Source organism: Lepidochelys olivacea (assembly GCF_965140295.1).
Source record: "Lepidochelys olivacea isolate rLepOli2 genome assembly, chromosome: 2".
In the NCBI taxonomy this organism is placed as follows: domain Eukaryota; kingdom Metazoa; phylum Chordata; order Testudines; family Cheloniidae; genus Lepidochelys; species Lepidochelys olivacea.
The window spans coordinates 97,114,817-97,136,471 of NC_140412.1; the positions used below are offsets into that span (position 1 = coordinate 97,114,817).

At 41.2% G+C, this 21,655-nt stretch overlaps 1 protein-coding gene across 1 annotated transcript in view; it reads left to right on the top strand.

Moving 5' to 3' along the window:
* The window catches only part of CCDC102B (coiled-coil domain containing 102B), a 326,339-nt gene that overhangs the window by 73,853 nt on the left and 230,831 nt on the right, over positions 1–21,655 (top strand). Inside the window, exon 6 of the mRNA XM_084622012.1 lies at positions 6,888–7,097. Coding sequence (XP_084478138.1) covers positions 6,888–7,097 — 210 coding nt within the window. The remainder of the gene's footprint in view (positions 1–6,887; positions 7,098–21,655) is intronic.

Consider the following 21,655-nt stretch of genomic DNA (forward strand, 5'->3'; position numbering starts at 1 on the left):
TTCCTAGGTCAGACTAAGTTGTCAGGCTTTTCACATCTATGCATAGAACAAGCAAGTTTTCCTTTTTAGGGGGAAACAGAGTTCACACAGCTAACTGCATTATGATTTGCATGAGCCGTTCATGTCGCACTGAATCCCAGTGCAAGTGTTAATTTCAGTTATCTCCTTTTTCATATACATCCTTTCATGAGGTAGCATATTTGTCTGAACTCCCTCTAGGCCTGGATTCCTATTTGTTTTGATGACCAGTGTTTAGATGTAATGTTATTATTGCTCATAAAACAGCTATAGCTGTGTAACAAAAGGCTTTAAATATTATGGACTACATTTTCAAGTACTCTGTACTCATAGTTGAAACCTGAATTTCAAAACATTCCACATCACTGTGAAATATCTAGTCAACTCATTTTGGTGCCTAAATGGGAACTAAGATGGGTTAAAAATCTGATCCACCCTGATTGTGGATGCTGAACTCTTGAAAAACATGTCCACATATGAGTGTCATTTAAATGTGCCTCCATCAGGGTCTGAAGAGGAGCTCTCCTCTTTGTAGTCTTCAAGTGCAAGGATCAAATTTTTTTTCAAATTGTTCAATGAACTGTGTTGCTTTTTTGTGGTATGACAATCAATATTTCTCAAGTGTTGCGTGGCTTTTTGTGATCCTTTAATAATCTAGTAGAATATCCCTAGAGATGGCCTCAAACCTAAACTTCTGATCAAGATTTGAGTTTGTATCAGAGTACACAACTCCTTTCCGGAGGAGGTTGTGAAGGCTAGCACTATAACAGGGTTTAAAAGAGAACTGGATAAATTCATGGAGGCTAAGTCTATTAATGGCTATTAGCTAGGATGGGTAAGGAATGGTGTCCCTAGCCCCTGTTTGTCAGAGGGTGGAGATGGATGGCAGGAGAGAGAACTATCACTGTTACAGAAGAATTGGAACAGAGTTGAATTTGGAAACATTTGGATTTGGTATTTTGAAGCCCCAAATTGGGGAGTTCATGGATTATAGTGTAGCCTATTGAGTAGAGAAGCTTTGGATTTAGGGCTCATCTTACCATTAGAATAGATTTGTGTGTGTCGGGGAGGGGGGGGGAATATGTAGGCAAGAATATCAGATTTCTAATAGCACCTTTTAAGGTACTTAAGTGTGAGAATCCTTGAATTTACATGATAGATGTGCAGTGCAAAAACCATTTGAGTATTTTGTATGTTTCTTGAAACAAAATATATTCTTATAAATAATGGTATGCATGAACTCCACCTGTGAAGGCTTACAGAGATTTAAGGTTTATGAGCTTTGCTCAAAAAGCATCTTAAGCCAATTGAGTAGGAAAGATGTTAATGTATACAGTACTCTTCATGGTCAAGAAATCTCAATGTATAAAGTAATAGCCTTATTATTGGCTGCGTAGTCAAACAGAGCAACCAAATGTGGATTCATCATGGTGGTCGAGACACTGAAATCATTGGAAGTAATTTTGGTTTGCTTTTTGACTTAACTATGTTATTACTTGCAGGGCTTTATACTTCCTCAGGGTACAGCACTTTAACATCAGCACTGTGTTTGAACCCAAGTCCTGTGTGAGAAACTCAGTTTTTGGTAGAGGTTACATTATTCTAACATCTAGCCCATAGTAATGCTATATGGTTTTCCCTCAAGACTAACATTTTAGTGTCTGCAGCTGGTTGGAGAAGAATGACAGATTTGGCATCCCATAAGTTTATCTAAAGAATGGGGTGCTAAACGCTTTATTTTTCCAGCAAAAATCTGGGAATTGGGAAAGATGATATTGAGAAAAGGGATACTGAAGATTTTCTTTATTGATATGGCTTTAACAGACCCCAATCAAAAGCAAAAAAGTGATCTCACGCTTCAATAGACTAACTGTACTCATTCCATAATCCCTGCAGTAGGTTAACACCAACTTCAGTGGTTAGGTCAAAAGACATGTGAACACCAGCTTTAATTCACATGCATTCGACTAATCTCCTTGCCTGTATATTTGTTTCCCATGGCTTTTCAATCCACAAATTTCCCCCCAGTAGGCTTGTTCCTTAGCTCATGGTTTTATTTTGGATATTTTGTTTAGGTTGATTCAGATCCAGAAACTGAAAACATATCCATGAAAAATCCTATAAGGGAAAGCAGCCTGTAGATTTCTTCTGCAGGCATTGCCGAATATATTTGGGTTTGTCTAGTCATCCTCAGAATAACTTCTGGGCATGGGCAGCCCACCTATTTCCAACAGTAGTTCTCAAAAGTCTTTGCTGGTTCTCTTTGCCACCTGAATAGCTGCTTCCTAAACTATGGGGCCAAAGTAGAGCTAGTAGATTCACTGATTTTTCAGTTTTCCCGGAGTTCAGAAAAAAATGAGTTAGGTCAAACGGAATTCTAAAATTGCAAAAAGTTGGCAAATTAAAAAAAAATCAATTTTGGATCATACTGGCAATTCATAGTCATTCATAATGACAATAAATAGTCATTGGGCTAGAGAGAGAATGAGTGAAAATGACTGACTCTGTAGCCTGGTTGTTATGGCACTCACCTACGATGTAAGAGGCAGCTCCAAGCTCAAAACCCTGCTGCAATGACTTAATTATTTATACACAGAGACTGACTGACTGCCCCACCAGATCATACAATATATCAGTGGCTAGGGCATTCCGTTGGTTTGTGGGACATTCACGTTCAAATCTCTGTTCCACATCAGACAGAAGGGGGGGATTGAATCCAGGCCTCCCATATCCCAGGTAAGGGCCTGAAGCACTGGTTTAAAACTTCTTTCCCCTAAATTGTTTGTTTTTGTGGTAAAAAATATTGGCCAAAACCGTTCAGTCATCAGTCAAAAAACATTGAGATCATTGTAGGCAAATGTTAATTTGTTACCGGAACAAATAGCCAGAAACCTATGATTCTGTTCTTACTAGATTTTCAAGAAGCCCTTTCACCATCCTTTAAAATTCATTGTAACTGTACAATGTAATGTAGGGGCAATTTATTGAAACCCAAAAGAAAGGAAAATTCTTGGAATTTTCACCTTTTATTGCGAAGTTAAGTTTCTGCAGGAGGCACTTGGAGGACAAGGAGTCAGGGAAAGGATGTTATATTAGAAGTTTACCAAAAGCCTAAAGATTACTACTGTAAATTCTTTGCCTTTTGGCTAATCAAGAACACAGATCCATTCTCCTTTTGAGAATCATAATAGACTTTTGTTTAGTAAGGCAAAGATTGTTGATATTTTCCTTTCTCATTTGCCTAATCTCATTTTGATACATGGCTCTATCAGTGGTTTATAAATTGACTTGCCTGTTCTTTCATCTCTCTCCTGGCATCTTCTTCCCTTGAGTTACAAATCCAATCTTGTGCCCGTAACTTGAGCACACACCCTAAGGGTGTAAAATGTCATTAAATAGGGCAACTAAAATACAAGTGAGATCACCAGAATGACTCATTGATAATGTCTGCTTTTGGATATGAGGAACATTAGCAAAGACTGGTCTATCTTTAGTTCAGCACAAGCAGTACTTAGACTTACTACTCTTTTGACTATCTGACCCAGATATTGGATTGTAGCCAGGTCAGAAGGATAGGCCCCAGTTTTTGAGGGAAGCTTTTATAAAATAAACATTTCAATTTCTGTCATATTACCCCCACTAAATATATATATCTGTTTACCTGTGAACCCATGATTGTCATTTTGGATATTTTACACAGCAGCTAGACACCTCTGGCTGGCCTGTGCCAGCTGACTCGGGCTTGCAGGGCTTGGACTGTTTCAATGCTGTGTAGACGGTGAGGTCAGGCTGGAGCCTGGGCTATAGGACCCTGTGAGGTGGGAGGGTCCCAGAGCTCAGGGCTCCATCCCAAGCCCATAAGTCTACAACAGCAGTGTAACAGCCCAAGCCCTGTGAGCCCAAGTCAGCTGGTATGGGCCAGCCACTGTTTTTTTCTTTGCTGTGTAGACATACCCCAAGGGGCAAATATGCTGCTGACTCCTAATACAGCCCTAATAGGGTTAACAGGGAAAAAGACAAGGAGTCAATTGAATGTAAAACTGCACAATTCTGTACCGGTGCTCCCTGATCTGGTTTTACTCTGTGTCTCATGAGAAGTTCTTTAACACTACAATGAATCTTTGACCATTCCTAGCTGTCTGTTCAGTTCCAGTTCTTTCCACGTCTGTGGAACCCATAGCATGATGTTGACACCCTAATTTTTTTTTAATAGTTTAAACCTTTTTTTTTTTTCAAGGTGACTCTAGTTCTGATAAAGGTGCACTATTTAGCTACAGAAGTGACATCGGATAGGGAGTCACAGTACAAGTTGGTCCACAATGCCCAAGCAAAGCCCCATGCCCTGGAATGGAGGGTCTCTTTCTACAAAGGAGACATTGATCAGTGCCCATTTAATCTCGGGGATCTCTGTGGAGACTACAGAGATAGGCCCAGATCCTGTAGTTGCACCAGGTGGGCTGACCCTTGTGATTGTCTGGATGCCCATTAATTTCAAGAAAAAAGAAAAGGAGGACTTGTGGCACCTTAGAGACTAACCAATTTATTTGAGCATAAGTTTTCGTGAGCTACAGCTCACTTCATCGGATGCATACTGTGGAAAATACAGATGAAGTGAGCTGTAGCTCACGAAAGCTTATGCTCAAATAAATTGGTTAGTCTCTAAGGTGCCACAAGTCCTCCTTTTCTTTTTGCGAATACAGACTAACACGGCTGTTACTCTGAAACCTGTCATTAATTTCAAGGAAATTCCACAAGGGAATGGAGTTTGGGTTTAGTTGCAAGAAATGGTTAAATAATACCAGCTGATATGGTGGGTTTAGTGCTGTATGTACATTTTCAGACAGAAGATAATGACATTTTTACTACTGACCTGTGAGTAGTCCCACAGTAGAGTAGACTACTAATCATATTTATAAGTCTTAGTAGGATTGAGGCGTCTGTGAACTAGAAATGGAAAAACTATATAACCCGTGATTAATTCTGCTCTAATCTTAATTTGCTTGTATAGTTACTAATGATTTTGGGGCGGGGGACAAACAAGCCTGTAATTTGATTTACCCAAGTAACACCATTTCTGAAACTAAAAGTTTCTGAATTATTCTGTCTCTGATGCTGTGAATGCCTTCATCTACTACACCATTCTCCTTGAATATGATTGTTTTTTATGTTTTCCACATAGGGATTTTAAAATAAAACTAGGCTGTGCCTGCGAAAAGTAAATCTAAAATAAGACTGTCTGATTTCTTTCTAAATCCTTGCTGGCTTGTACGGCCTTTTTCTGCAGTAAAAGCTAGTGATGCCTTATAGCCTTTCACAGTTGTCAGACCATATAATTTTATCAAATAATTGGTTCTGGTCTTCACAAAACTGCAAGTAACAAAGTTCACATCATTTTATTTAAAACTTTTCTGCTGTTGATGGAATTCTCCTCCTGTCCTTTTTTTGGTTCAAGTTGCTGGATTCTCTCATTTTTGACCATTTCTAACCTATTTAGAGCTTTTGATAAGTGCCTGTTATCTGATTTCTGGTACAAAAATCACAGCTCTTCCTTTAAAATCTTGAGAGCATTTGGTACACCCTTGGCATAACCTCCATCTACCTGTCTTTGAGTAAATAAAATCACTTTTTAGATGTTCATTCTCCATCATTTAGTAAAATGTTTGTTGTTGTTTTTGTTGATACTTAATTTCATTCCCCTTAGTAATGCACCGATCAGCATTCAAAAAAGCCTGACTCTGTTGAACTTTAAGGTCGTGGCATGTTCTAAGTTGGATTGCAAAAGACCATTCTCATTCCAGTACTAATGAGTATTAACCCAAGAAACAAGTTGCTCTGGTTACCCAGGTAGTTGGCTCTAGTACTGAAGTTACAATTTAAAACTTCTCCAGTAAAGCCAAGTGTTTAAAGCATTATCTCCTCAGTGCAGCAGGCTCTCAGTACTAACAAAATAATCCATTGAGTAGAAAGCCCTACATAACGTGCGATATTGCAGATTTTGCAATATTAGGCTTCCACTGCAATTTTGACAGCAGGAGCCTCTCTGAGCATGTACCTGGTAGTGGGATCCCCAGCCACCCAAGGGCTGAGAGCAGGAGCCCCCTCTTTCAACCCTGGGCAGCCAATCTAAGCCTCAGACCCGTGCTCTTAGCCCCGGTCAGCTGACAGCAGAAATTTGGGTAAAAATAACAATGCACTTTATTACTGCAAATATTAAGGTCCATTATTACTTTTCCACAATTTTCCCTGGTTTGTCCACAACTCAACTGCAATTTTTTGACAAGCATCCTGCAAGTCATGCAGAGCCTTAACTGAGTAACAGTAATAAAAAACTGCTTATGTTCATCCATTATTAATTGTCTTAGTTCCAAAACACTTCATTCCATTCCTTTAAAATTAAAAACAGTGTACAATAAAATTATGATGGAAAATGGGTTTTTTCCTCATGGGGTGAAAAGTGGGCTCTGGCACTTTTAAAGAGATGGTGTGCAGAACTGGCTCTGTCTTGTGTTTAAAAAAATCCTTTTTCTTGATTTTTAAGAGTATTAATCTATGTACAATAGAGAATGGAACAAGTTAAAAACAATAATTTACAGTGTTAACACTGCCCCTTTTGAAGTCTGACTTGTGCTTTATGAATGTAAAGATAAAACTACAGAAAAATGAAGAACTGTAGTTTCACTTGTATGTTTTTATTTTCCATGTTCACATTTTTAAAACATTTATGAATCCTGCAAAACTGTTAAATTATGTATCAGGTTGACTTTTTTCCAGGGTGTTCATGAAACCTCTGTAGGGTTTGCTGGCTGGCTAACCCTTTAACCTCACCCAGAAAAAAGGAGATTTTAGCAATATTTTGTTCTCTTTTTCAGCTGGAGAGACTACAGTCTGAGAATACCTTTGAGTGGGGAAAGACAGAGATATTTGAAACAGAAAAGCAAAGTCTGGAAAGAGAGAATAGAAGGTGGAAGTCCCAGGTGAAAGAAATTCAGGACCTTCTGGATAAGAGAAATAAACTGCTATCAAGTAACTTGGGTTCTGATTTCAAGACAGCACAAGGTGAACTACTGGAAAAAAATAAGGTATGGACTTTACTTGGTAGTAGATCCAAACTTGTTTCAAGGAAGTTCTCAGCCATCAGCACAGATTTAAAATAGTCACTGATCCTGGAAACATTGATGCATCTGTGTAACATTACACACAGGAGTATTCCTATTCAAGTCAAAGGGATTCGTACATGCATCAAGTAGTGCATAAAGTTAAGTGTTTGCAGGATTAGGGGCCCTAATGTATCGCTGAATTTTATTTTTGAATGGATGGCATGTTCTTTGAAAAAAGGCTCTGATGGATGTAGTCATTCCATAAAGTATAACAATGACAATGATTTTTCTGCATAGTTGCTATAGCTATTAACTTTTTCAAACTGAAATATGACAAGCAAAATCATAGTAAATATTTCCATACTAGACTTTCTTTCATGTAAACTCACTTTTACAGAACTTCAGATTACTGGACTCCTATTTAATTTACCTTGTTCAGTATTCAAATATCATATATAGTTCATTCTTTGAAACTATAATACTGCAATAGCTCATTTTCCAGGAGGAGTGTGGGTTTCTAAAGAACAACAAACTGCTTATATCTTATCTTCCTAAAATATCGTTCCACACTATTGTCACAGTTCAGGACAGGTGCATCTCTATTCCCTCTCCGTGGTCTACCAATGGCACCCACACTCAGGCTTCCAGCTTCCCATCCATCACCTCTCTTGGGCAGAGATTCACATTTCTCTCTATCCTGACCGGGGTTTTTCTAGTCTGCTCAGTTTCCTGCTGACACGGCAAGTCAGACTGCCTAAATAGGCCAGAGTCTGTGCTTTGCTTTCTCCCCAGATGCTATAAACAACATAGTTACCCATGGTTAAGTTACCAAAGAGCCCTTTCTAAGCAAACACATTTATTCCTAAGGTGCGAGTATTACAGAGAAAACGTTTTATAAAAACAATAAAAGAACCTACATGCCTGTTAATAAAGTTACCAGAGAACAACCCCAACTCCAGCCTGGAGCTCTGGTAGGTGATCAGTCCTTCAAACCTCATACAGGTTTGTTAGTTTTTCTTCTGTGGTTACCAGTTCATAGAATCATAGGGTTCGAAGGGACCTCAGGAGATCATCTAGTCCAACCCCCTGCTCAAAGCAAGACCTAATCCCCAACTAAATCATCCTAGCCAGGGCTTTGTCAAACCTGACCTTAAAAACTTTGCAGATGACACTAAACTGGGAGGAGAGGTAGATACGCTGGAGGGTAGAGATAGGATACAGAGGAACCTAGACAAATTAGAGGATTGGGCCAAAAGAAATCTGATGAGGTTCAGCAAGGACAATTGCAGAGTCCCGCACTTAGGACTGAAGAATCCCATGCACTGCTACAGACAAGGGGACCAAATGGTTAGGCAGCAGTTCTGCAGAAAAGGACCTAGGGGTTACAGTGGACGAGAATATGAGGATATGAGTCAACAGTGTGCCCTTGTTGCCAAGGAGACCAATGGCATTTTTGGATGTATACGTAGGGGCATTACCAGCAAATAGAGGGACGTGATTGTTCCCCTCTATTCGATATTGGTGAGGCCTCATCTGGAGTACTGTGTCCAGTTTTGAGCCCCACACTACAAGAAGGATGTGGAAAAATTGGAAAGCGTCCAGCAACAAAAATGATTAGGGGACTGGAACACATGACTTTTGAGGAGAGGCTGAGGGAACTGGGATTGTTTAGTCTGAGGAAGAGAAGAATGAGGGAGGATTTGATAGCTGCTTTCAACTACCTGAAAGGGGGTTCCAAAGAGGATGGATCTAGACTGTTCTCAGTGGTAGCTGATGATAGAACAAGGAGTAATGGTCTCAAGTTGCAGTGGGGGAGGTTTAGGTTGGATATTAGGAAAAACTTTTTCACTAGGAGGGTGATGAAACACTGGAATGCGTTACCTAGGGAGGTGGTGGAATCTCCTTCCTTAGAAGTTTTTAAGGTCACGCTTGACAAAGCCCTGGCTGGGATGATTTAGTTGGGATTTGTCCTGCTTTGAGCAGGGGGTTGGACTAGATGACCTCCTGAGGTCCCTTCCAACCCTGATATTCTATGATTCTATGAACCTCTAAGGAAGGAGATTCCACCACTTCCCTTGGTAACACATTCCAGTGCTTTACCACCCTCCTAGTGATTTTTTTTCCCATAATATCCAACCTAAACCTCCCCCACTGCAACTTGAGACCATTACTCCTTGTTCTATAATCTGGTATCACTGAGAACAGTCTAGATCCATCCTCTTTGGATCCCCCTTTCAGGTAGTTGAAAGCAGCTATCAAATCCCCCCCTCATTCTTCTCTTCCGCAGACTATATAATCCCAGCTCCATCAGCCTCTCCTCATAAGTCATGTGCTCCAGCCCCCTAATAATTTGTGTTGCCCTCCGCTGGACTCTTTCCAATTTTTCCACATCCTTCTTCTAGTGTGAGGCCCAAAACTGGACACAGTACTCCAGATGAGGCCTCACCAATGCTGAATAGAGGGGAACACGTCCCTCTATCTGCTGGCAATGCTCCTACTTATATGACCCAAAATACCGTTAGCTTCTTGGCAACAAGGGCACACCGTTGACTCATATCCAGCTTCTTGTCCACTGTAACCCCTAGGTCCTTTTCTGCAGAACTGCTGCCTAGCCACTTGGTCTACAGTCTGTAGCAGTGCATGGGATTCTTCCGTCCTAAATGCAGGACTCTGCACTAGTCTTTGTTGAACCTCATCAGATTTCTTTTGGCCCAATCCTCTAATTTGTCTAGGTCCCTCTGTATCTTATCCCTACCCTCTAGCATATTTACCTCTCCTCCCAGTTTAGTGTTATCTGCAAACTTGCTGAGGGTGCAATCCACGCCATCCTCCAGATCATTAATAAAGATACTGAACAAAACCAGCCCCAGGACGGACCCTTGGGGCACTCCGTTTGATACCGGCTGCCAGCTAGTCATGGAGCCATTGATCACTACCTGTTGAGCCACTGATTACTACTTGAAGAACTACCATTTCATCACATCTATTTCAAATAGTTCTTTGATGCTCATAACACTTCCCAGCGTTTACACTGGTCATGTCTCCCCACAAAGAAAGTTACATACAATTTCACAATAATACATCAACTTTGTATTTTTAATACATTGGATTCCAAAGCTACTTAAATTTAATTCAATCAGATTTTTCAAGGATAGTGCAGGAAATTGCCATATCTGTAACAACTATGAACCTTCCTTTAAAATGCTTTTAGACTGGTATTTATTTGAACCAATAAGTATATAAGATATTCCTTTATAAGAAAAGTAATTTGAGATTTCGAAGAGACCACTGGTCAAATATACGCATATATGAGAAAAAATGTTACTGTGTATCAAATAGAATTCATGTGGTGAATAACTTGGTGTTCATGCATTTTCTGAACACGAGATCAGCAGTGTCCATCTGGGCTGTCCCCACTCCCATCCGAGGGCATAAAAGGTGGAGTAGATCCAACCATTCCTCAGTTCTTTTCTTACTACCTATCACTGTGACGCTGAATTCTTGCAACATCTGCCTTTTCTTAGGCTATATCTGTGCTACCACTTATTTCGGTATAACTTACGTCACTCAGGAGTATGAATAAGCCACCCCCCTGAGCAATATAAGTTACACTGATCTAAGCACGGGTGTGGACAGCGCTATATCTGTTTGAGAGCTTCTTCCTCAGACATAGCTACCACTGCTCATTGGGAGTAGATTAATTAAGTCAACAAGAGTGCTCTCTCCCATCAACTTAGAGTGACTATACTAGAGAGCTTACAGTGGCACAGCTGAAAGCTTTCTAGTGCAGTCATGGCCTTAGTTAGGCTTTGTCTACACTGGCACTTTGTCAGCAAAACTTTTGTCATTCCGGGCTGTTTAAAAAAAACACACACACCCCGAACGACAAAAGTTTTACCGACGAAAAGCGCCGGTGTGAACAGCGCTTTTTCAGCAGGAACACTCTCCTGCCGACAAAGCCGCTGCTGCTCATGAGGAATGGAATTTTTTTGTTGGCAGAAGAGCTCTCTGCTTTTAGCATGCCTTTTAGCAGAATGGCTGTAGCGGAACAGCCATGTCACTAAAAGCCACGTAGTGTAGTCATGTAGTACAGGTTGTCTTTGCAGCTGCTGAGTGTGCTGGTTGCTTTCAATTCAGGATAAATGAGGAACAATTAATGGTCATTTGATTCAGTGGTAGCTGATAAAATGGAAAACATCCTGGGGGTTGACAACAAATGCCACTGCACAAAAACTAGACTGAATGCAAGCATAGGACAGCTGGGGATTGATTTGCTTGCAGCTGTGTATCTATCTGCCAGAAACAGCCAAGAAGCAGGCAGAGAGAAGCAGAAAGAAAGAGACAGGAAAAGAAGCACTTGTAACATGTCCTTCAGAGAAAACTAAGAAGGAGAGCTCTTTGGGGAGAATGCTGGCTGGACAGAGGATTGACACTGTAAGGAAGGAACTGCTTCCTGCTGTGTGATTCCTACTATGTTCAGGGAAACAAAGCTCCATTTGTAAATGTACAGAATTCTATCCAAGAAATACCAGACTTCATCATCAATTTCTCCTCCTAACAGAAACAACCTACAAGACCCCAAATGTTTGCTAACCACTCAAGTCAAGAGGGCAATACTGGTTTTAGGAGTAGGATCCAGCTTCCAAGGGGAGAAGTGTGAGCTGGTACTCCTGTTGAGCCAAGGTGGAACAAATAATGGAGATGGTTGTAGAACTCAAAGGTGCCCTGAAGAATTTGAAACAAGGTCTAAAACAAGAGCTGGAGGCTCTGCAAAAGAATTAAAGCAAAATGCTGGAAGCTTCCCAGGAAGGGCTGAGAGATAACCTGTAGGCAGAGATGAAGTCTTTTGGGGGGCAGCAGCTACAGAGTGGTTGGGGAGCCCAGCTCCAACACTTCCAAATCTGGGATGGCAAGGTAGATCAAAGAGGTGACCAGCAACCTGCCTGTCAAGGATAAGAAGGTTTTCCAGGAAAGAGGGGATATCAGGAAAACTTTATCCAACTTTCAGAGTAACAGCTGTGTTAGTCTGTCTTTGCAAAAAGAAAAGGAGTACTTGTGGCACCTTAGAGACTAACCAATTTATTTGAGCATGAGCTTTCGTGAGCTACAGCTCACTTTATCGGTTGCATCCGATGAAGTGAGCTGTAGCTCACGAAAGCTCATGCTCAAATAAATTGGTTAGTCTCTAAGGTGCCACAAGTACTCCTTTTCTTTTATCCAACTTGGATCTTGCTAACAAATGAGCCTCAGCAAGGATTCCAAGAGCTGAAAAATATCACCTTGAGAAGGAAATCAAAGAATCATGAACCACAGATAAAGTCAGCCATCTGGCTATGGAATTAGGCGAGCCACAAAACATGGGTGAAAACAAGACATTTACAACACTTTTCTACCTTGTTTGTAATCCAGAGAACCCCAGAGTGGAGAGATCAGATTGTTCCAGCTCAACTGAGACAAAAGCTACATCTTTGTTTTTTAAAGAGGGGAGGAGAGAACTCACTGGAAGGGTTATTTGGCTCAGTTCAACACCATGGCAGAAATGGGTGGCTGGGTAGACAAACAGAAAGGGGTGTTTCTAGTAGCCAACTTGAGTGGCCCCGCTCTGATAGTCCTACACAAGTGACTCCCTAGAAAAGAGACAATCATCCAGACTTGGTACAAACTCTAGATATGTGGTTAGCAGTCAGCGATCAATCTGAACTGATCAGGCCACAACTGAGAGGTAAAGAAGAGACCCTACCTGAAGTGGCAGAAAACTTGAAGAGACTTCGGTTCCTGGCATATCTGATACCAATGAGGATTTTCAGGATAAATGGGCCACGGACCAATTTATAGACACTCAGCTAGACTTGCAGATCAAGATCAGCAAAAGAAGGTCAGATGCACTCCAACAGGCTCTGGAATGTGCCACAGAATTTGAATCTTTCCATAGGTAGATCATCAGAAGCAGAAACAGTCTAGTGAGAAAGATGGAAGCTGATCTCTGAGTCCTGTAAGTACAGGTCTGTGTCTAATATGCATGATGGCAAAGGGGATTCTAATATTGCTCAACATTTTTGAACAATTAGAAACAAGTATTAAATTCAGTTTCTAAAACCAAGGGAAATTGGTAATAATGCAAAAGTAAAGGGAAGCAGTTCATTTAATGCTGCTATGGTGAAAAATCTAGTCACAAAAAGGATTGCTCTAAATGTAAGTCTCACCAGGAGAAAGCCTCACAAGTGTCTGGTGAAAGCCTCTCACCCTGTTTTGGGAAGCAGGTATGAGAGCAAGCTGAAGGGGCAAACTTGGAGGTAAAAGAAGCAGCACCACAGCTTTAGTTTAGAACGGGGCAGTTAATAATAATTGGCGTTTGGCTATTAAGTGTGTAATAGGATCTATGAAATGCAAAAGAATAATGGACACTGGCTCAAATCTAAGAGATTAGATCTGATGTGATAAAATGCTAGACAACAAGGAATCCAAAAGGGAACCATCTAATTGATCTCAAATGGAAACATTGACTGGGGAATGTTCATCTGCCCAATAATGGAGAAAACTGAACTTCTGGATTTTGAGCAATAACTCATTGTAGTTGAGATAGTGGATGAGCTAATGAGTGGTTTGGATTTCATTATGGCTAATAAATGCCAAGAAAGTTATTTTACAAATTCATTCTGAGGAAACTGACAGCACCTCAGCTATGCATTACATCAACAGACAGATGCCTTTCTCATCCCCTGGATGCTAAGATTGATGTATGCCTTTCTGCCAATTCCCATGGTAACAAGTATTCTGAAGAAACAGCGGTGAGATGCAGGACTGATAATCATGATAGCCCCAGTGATGGGCAGGCAGTTCTTGTCTTGTCTGATGAACCTAACAGTGAAAAATTAGCCTTCCACCCACCAATCAGACATAATGTCCACTGAAAGAAGCTGGTCAGCTTCTGCTTCAGTCCAAATGATTTATAAAGCTAGATGTAAGAGGTTTTCTGTTTGGGCATCTCAAAATCAGCTGTCCCCCTTGACAACACCTATTTCAGCAGTGTTGGACTATTTACTAGTCCTGAAGCAAGCTGGACTTTCCACCAGCTCCATAACCGTTCATTTAGCAGTTATAGCTGCATATTTCCAACAGTCAAGTCTACACTGTATATTCTCATCCTACAGTGGAAAGAATCCTTAAAGGTCTTATTCATGTTTTCATAAAGCCAGGGTCATTCTCAGGCCTCACCCCAAGTTTCTGCTTAAGGTTGCTTCAGACTTCCATCTGAATAAATTTATTTGTCTTCCAGTTTTCTTTTCCAAGCCTCAACCCTGCGGGGAGCTAAACTTTGCACACTTGATGTATTAAGAGCATTGTCTTCTTACTTTGGTGGAAGAAAGTAATTCTGGAACACACCCAAATTACTTGTGGCCTTTTCTGATAGAGGTAATGATCAGGCAATATCCTTTCAGAAATTATCAGAATGGGTCTCCAGCTGTATGAGAAGATGATATGAGCTAGTCAGCATCATATAGTCATTAGAACTTATTCACTAAATGTCCCTATTTCTGAAACCAGCAGGGCAACTACATGGAGTTCAGTTCACACCATTTCAAGACACTACTTCTTGGTAGAGGTTCCAGTTCAGATGACTGACTTGATGGTGACTTGACAGATGGTGGATAAGTATCTGTTCTTTTCTGTGCCTCACTCTGAAGAATCATTTCCTCAAACTGCCCTCAAAGATTTTCATAACATAATAGAAGAGTCCTATTAGTTAAATTATATTGTCCACCTTCTGGCCAGTGTAGGACTTTTCCCTTCATTACTGTGTATTCTCCAGTGATTCTCTAGGTGGACTGGTGTATCTTAGTTCTTCAATTAGAAAACAGTTTGGCTAAAATAAGAAATGGCCCATTATTTAAACTGAACCATGCTTTGTTTTTTTGCTCACAGGAGCCATGCTGTGTGTTTTAGCACAGGAGCCACGGCTGCAGCATGAATGGGAGGTGGGCTAGCTCTGCAACCCCACCCACTGACAGGGCTTCTCCTTCTCCCCAGGCCTGTGACCAGTCTAGAACCTGGCCACAACCCCTGGGGATGGATTAGCAGGAACATAGTAAGCAAGATGCAAGAAGTAATTCTTCCACTCTACTCAGCACTGATAGGGCCTCAAATAGAGTCCTGTGCCCAGTTCTGAGCACCACACTCTGAGAAAGATATGGACAAACTGGATAAAATCCTGATGAGAGCAACAAAAACGATTAAGCGACTAGAAAACACAATCTATGAGGCAAAATTTTAAAAAAATTGTGTTTGTTCAGTCTGGAGAGGAGAAGACGGAGGGGGGACATGATGATTAGTCTCCAAGTATGTAAAAGGCTGTTACAAGAAGGAGGTTGATAAATTGTTCTTAACCACTGAGGACAAGACAAAAAGAAATGGGCTCAATTGCAGCAAGGGGGGTTTAGGTTGGACATTAGGAAAAACTTGGTAACTGTAGGGGTGGTTAAGACTGGAACAACTCACCTAGGGAGGTTGTGAAATCTCTATCATTGGAGGTTTTTAAGAATAGGTTAGACATACACCTGTCAGGGATGGTCTGAATAATATTTAGTTCTGCATCAGTGCAGGGAACTGGGCTAGTTGACCAATCAAGGTCCCTTCCCGTCATTTCTGTGATTTGGGAAATACTTCTATAGATAGTTATAAGCACACCAGTTGATGGTCATAAACCTTCGTTATAAGTGTCTTTCTGGAGAATATAACAATCAACTAACTATTTATTAAAATACCTATTATCTTGTTCCTCTGTATTAAGGATAAGTTTCTAAATAGTTATGAAAGCATGCCCATGAGGCCTTTTTTTAAGGTCTTAAAAGTATTTAGCTTACTTATTACAGAATTAGCCCACTCGTAACATGGATGCCTTCAGAGAGATTGCAGCAGTGTACTGAGGATATAATTAATGTTATGACATTTACTTTCCCATATAGTTTTGCAGTTTATTGCTCCAGTAGCCTTGCTGCTATTTTTAGGAAAAGGAGAGGAGAGGGTGAAAAGGAGTGTGTGTCCATGAGTCTGAGTGACTGCAATTGTTGTTCATTAAGCAGTAAGTTATGTGCCTTGAAATGGGGGTCAGGTAGATGCTAGAATGTGGGGGTGGGGGCGGGGAGAGGGGAGGATTCAGGGAAGGGAGAGGGAACAAAAGAACCAGGGCCAGAGTTTGTTACCCTTACCTGATCTGAGTTACATTAGCTCATTCCAGGAGTAGACCAGCTGAAATCTGTGGGACTCCTCTGAATAAGGTGCAATTCATCATGACTGAGGGTGCTGTCAACATTTGGCACAAATGAGCTTCTGTAACTTTTCCATGCTTAATTGTTTGTATGCGATGTATTTTGTTTTGCTTTCTTTTGTGATTTTTTTTTTAAATAATAAAAATACAGTGAAAACTTAGCATAGGGCTGTGAGTAAGCACCAGCTGTAGAAGTATAAACAAATAGTCTGTAGCTTCCAACCTAGACTGCTTGCCAAATAAATGCCCCTCTCTTACCCTTCCCCACCGTCCACCAACAAAGGAAAGCTTGGAGGTGAATCTGCAGTCTACCAATAGTTTTGCCATATAGCAGCTGTTCTTAAACTGTGGGTCAGGACCCCAAAGTTGGTCGTGAACCCATTTTAATGACCAGGGCTGGCTTTAGACTGGCTGGGGCACAGGCCAAAGCTGAAGCCCAAGCCCCACCACCCAGGGCTCAGTATTCAACTTCAGCCCGGGGTGGCGGGGCTCAGGTTACAGGCCCCATGCCTGGGGATGAAGCCTTTGGGCTTTGATTTGCCCCCACTCCCTTCTGGCAGCGGGGCTCGGGTAGACTCATGCTTCGGTCCCCCGTCCTAGGGTCATGTAGTAATTTTTGTTGTCAGAAGGGGTTCACAGTGCAATGAAGTTTGAGAACCCCTGCCATAGAGGTATTTTAGAATGGTTTCCTTGTACTTAGGATAGGCAACAATGGTACCATTACCTGGTAGTAATGGTTGGGAAATATTGACTCTTTAATGACAGGTTTCAGAGTAACAGCCGTGTTAGTCTGTATTCGCAAAAAGAAAAGGAGGACTTGTGGCCCTATTGATTGCACTTCCAGGCATGGAGTTTGCATTTTAAAATAATAGTTATAATGTTTGATAAATAGGCTGGCAACTAATGTTAAATATATCCAAGTGGTTCATTTTAGAAGGGATTGCAATGAATGGAAGAAAACAATTGAAAATATAAATCAATACCCAAAAGCATATTATTTACTGAAGGAAATTTATTACCATCAACTCTAAAGATCATTTTGAACAAAATCTGAAATTAATTTTGTTTTGTTTTCCAGTGCTACCTCTAATTATTAAGGTAAAGGTCTGCAAGTAAAGATCTGCTAAGTAATATATCTATTTATCTAGCTTTAAAAATAAGTACAAATACAATAAATTAGCTGTAGGGTATAACTTTGAAGTCACTACTTGAGTAATGTTTCCGCGCTTGCTGTTTTGTCTTTGCAATAGGCTTGTAAAGGTTTCATGTATATGTAGTCAAACTGGGAGTGAGAGAGAAAAGTCAGTGATACTCTATCAACTCCATCCCAAAATAACCTCTGCATGCTAGAAATGCCAAAACACAATGCTGCTTTTAGTAGATGCCTAAAATATGATCATCAATTATTTCTGTGCTTCCCCTCACTGTGGTTCAAATATAACCATGGACACTGCTGGGCCTTCAGATGTAGTTCCTTTTTGACTTAGAGGAGGTGATACTTGTGATACTTGTCTCAGTGGGACAGTAACCAATGAAAGGGGTTTGATTTTTCTTTGTTTTCGAAATTGAGGAAAAATCCCACTGTATTTTCCAGTGGAAAAAAAGTGGCAGGAGAAAAGTTAGGGTGGGATTTTTTCTGCACAATTTTTAAACAAAAAAAATTGTCATCAAAACCTCACTCTTAAAAATATTTTGGTCAGCTCTATTCACAAGGCTCTTCGTAAAAACTGTTTTTCTGTTTGCTTGTTTGTTTTTTGTTTGTTTTTTTAAACTTTTACATCCACATTTGTGTACTCATAATCCCCAAGTTTCAGAAGTGATGGGTATTTCTTAAACATGAAAAATCAATGAATCCTTAATCAAAGTGAAGCCTGCTGTATTACCATTCCCTTGAGATACATAGCCTCCCATGTTAGATTTATTTAATCTTTCTTATCTTCCTCCACTGGCTGCCATAAGGTAATACGGTGGCTCCTGACAGCAAGAGGGCTACCATCTTCCTTGAGGGCAGTTTGACTTCTCTCCTGTTGTAAACAATAGCAGATGATGGCCATTTTGAAAGTGTATGATTGTTCATGGAATTCCCTGCAGCAGAATATTCTGGAGTCCATGCTGAAGAAGAAACTTTCAGTTATGAAAAAAAACAACAACAAGAAAACATGACTATGAATCCTAAAACTTTGCTTTCAACATTACCCATTGCACCACAAGTACTTACAAAGGATAGAAAGGGGAACCTGGGGGTCGGGGGAATGGGGAAGCAGAAGGTCCCAAATGGGATAGAGGGAGAAAACGGAATTTGTGTGCTGTGCATGCAGGGAAATATAGAGGTCAGGAGAGGGGGGGAAATTGCCCAGTGCTCTCTGGCTGCTCTGTCCTGCTCCAGAGTGGGAGAAGGTAGCCACTGTGTGCTACTGAATCTGTTCCTAAAAGTGTGTGTGTGGGGTGGGGGTCGGGTATGTATGTATGTATTTATTTATTTTCTAATTTAAGTTTGATGCTATGTATCTTCACATCTTGAGAAATATCACGTGGTAACATTAGCTTTGGGTTTCTTTGCTAGCATTTAAGTATGAAATGTTTAATGTAAAAAATCCAACATTCCTAGGTAACTGTTCACATGGAATTAATCTTAAGATTATAGGTTTCAGAGTAACAGCCGTGTTAGTCTCTATTCACAAAAAGAAAAGGAGTATTGTGGCACCTTAGAGACTAACCAACTTATTTGAGCATAAGCTTTCGTGAGCTACAGCTCATTTCATCGGATGCATACTGTGGAAAGCACAGAAGATCTTTTTATACACACAGACCATGAAAAAATGGGTGTTTACCATTAGAAAAGGTTTTTTCTCCCACCCCACTCTCCTGCTGGTAATAGCTTATCTAAAGTGATCACTCTCTTTACAATGTGTATGATAATCAAGTTGGGCCATTTCCAGCACAAATCCAGGTTTTCTCCACACACCTCCCACAACATCCATAGTGGCCAGGATGGTGTTATCAGGAAGATTCTAGGTGGACTCCTCCTGAAGGTCGAGACAGCAGACTGGAGTTCTACATAGAGTGCTTCTGCCGATGTGCACAGGCTGAAATTGTGGAAAAGCAGCATCACTTGCCCCACAACCTCAGCCGTGCAGAACACAATGCCATCAACAGCCTCAGAAACAACTCTGACATCATAATCAAAAAGGCTGACACAGGAGGTGCTGTTGTCATCATGAATAAGTCGGAATATGAACAAGAGGCTGCTCGGCAGTTCTCCAGTCCCACTTTCTACAAGCCATTACCCTCTGATCCCACTGAGAGTTACCAAAAGAAACTACAGCATTTGCTCAAGAAACTCCCTGAAAAAGCACAAGATCAAATCCACGCAGACACACCCCTGGAATCCCAACCTGGGATATTCTATCTACTACCTAAGATCCATAAACCTGGAAATCCTGGGCGCCCCATCATCTCAGGCATTGGCACCCTGACAGCAGGATTGTCTGGCTATGTAGACTCCCTCCTCAGGCGCTACGCTACCAGCACTCCCAGCTACCTTCGAGACACCACTGACTTCCTGAGGAAACTATAATCCATCGGCGATCTTCCTGATAACACCATCCTGGCCACTATGGATGTAGAAGCCCTCTACACCAACATTCCACACAAAGATGGACTACGAGCCATCAAGAACACTATCCCCGATAATGTCACGGCTAACCTGGTGGCTGAACTTTGTGATTTTGTCCTTACCCATAACTATTTTACATTTGGGGACAATGTATACCTTCAAATCAGCGGCACTGCTATGGGTACCCGCATGGACCCACAGTATGCCAACATTTTTATGGCTGACTTAGAACAACGCTTCCTCAGCTCTTGTCCCCTAATGCCCTTACTCTACTTGCACTATATTGATGACATCTTCTTCATCTGGACCCATGAAAAAGAAGCACTTGAGGAATTCCACCACGATTTCAACAATTTCCATCCCACCATCAACCTCAGCCTGGTCCAGTCCACACAAGAGATCCACTTCCTGGACACTACAGTGCTAATAAACGATGGTCACATAAACACCACCCTATACCAGAAACCTACAGACCGCTATTCCTACCTTCATGCCTCCAGCTTTCACCCTGACCATACCACACAATCCATTGTCTACAGCCAAGCTCTGCAATACAACCGCATTTGCTCCAACCCCTCAGACAGAGACAAGATCTCTATCAAGCATTCTTACAACTACAATACCCACCTGCAGAAGTGAAGAAACAGATTGATAGAGCCAGAAGAGTTCCCAGAAGTCACCTACTACAGGACAGGCCTAACAAAGAAAATAACAGAACGCCACTAGCCGTCACCTTCAGCCCCCAACTAAAACCCCTCCAACGCATTATTAAGGATCTACAACCTATCCTGAAGGATGACCAACACTCTCACAAATCTTGGGAGACAGGCCAGTCCTTGCCTACAGACAGCCCCCCAATCTGAAGCAAACACTCACCAGCAACCACATACCACACAACAGAAACACTAACCCAGGAACCTATCCTTGCAACAAAGTCCGTTGCCAACTGTGCCCCCATATCTATTCAGGGGACACCATCACAGGGCCTAATAACAACAGCCACACTATCAGAGGCTCGTTCACCTGTGCATCCACCAATGTGATATATGCCATCATGTGCCAGAAATGCCCCTCTGCCATGTACATTGGCCAAACCGACAGTCTCTACGTAAAATAATAAATGGACACAAATCAGATGTCAAGAATTATAACATTCATAAACCAGTCAGAGAACACTCAATCTCTCTGGTCACGCAATTACATACATGAAAGTTGCGATATTAAAACAGAAAAACTTCAAAACCAGACTCCAGCGAGAGACTGTTGAATTGGAATTCATTTGCAAATTGGATACAATTAACTTAGGCTTGAATAGAGACTGGGAGTGGCTAAGTCATTATGCAAGGTAACCTATTTCCCCTTGTTTTTTCCTATCCTCCCCCCCCCCCCAGACGTTCTTGTTAAACCCTGGATTTGTGCTGGAAATGGCCCACCTTGATTATCATACACATTATAAGGAGAGTGATCACTTTAGATAAGCTATTACCAACAGGAGAGTGGGTTTGTGGTGGTGGGGAGGGGGGGGGGGTAGAAAACCTGATTTGTGCTGGAAATGGCCTAACTTGATTATCATACACATTGTAAGGAGAGTGATCACTTTAGATAAGCTATTACCAGCAGGAAAGTGGGGTGGGGGGAGAGAAAACCTTTTGTAGTGGT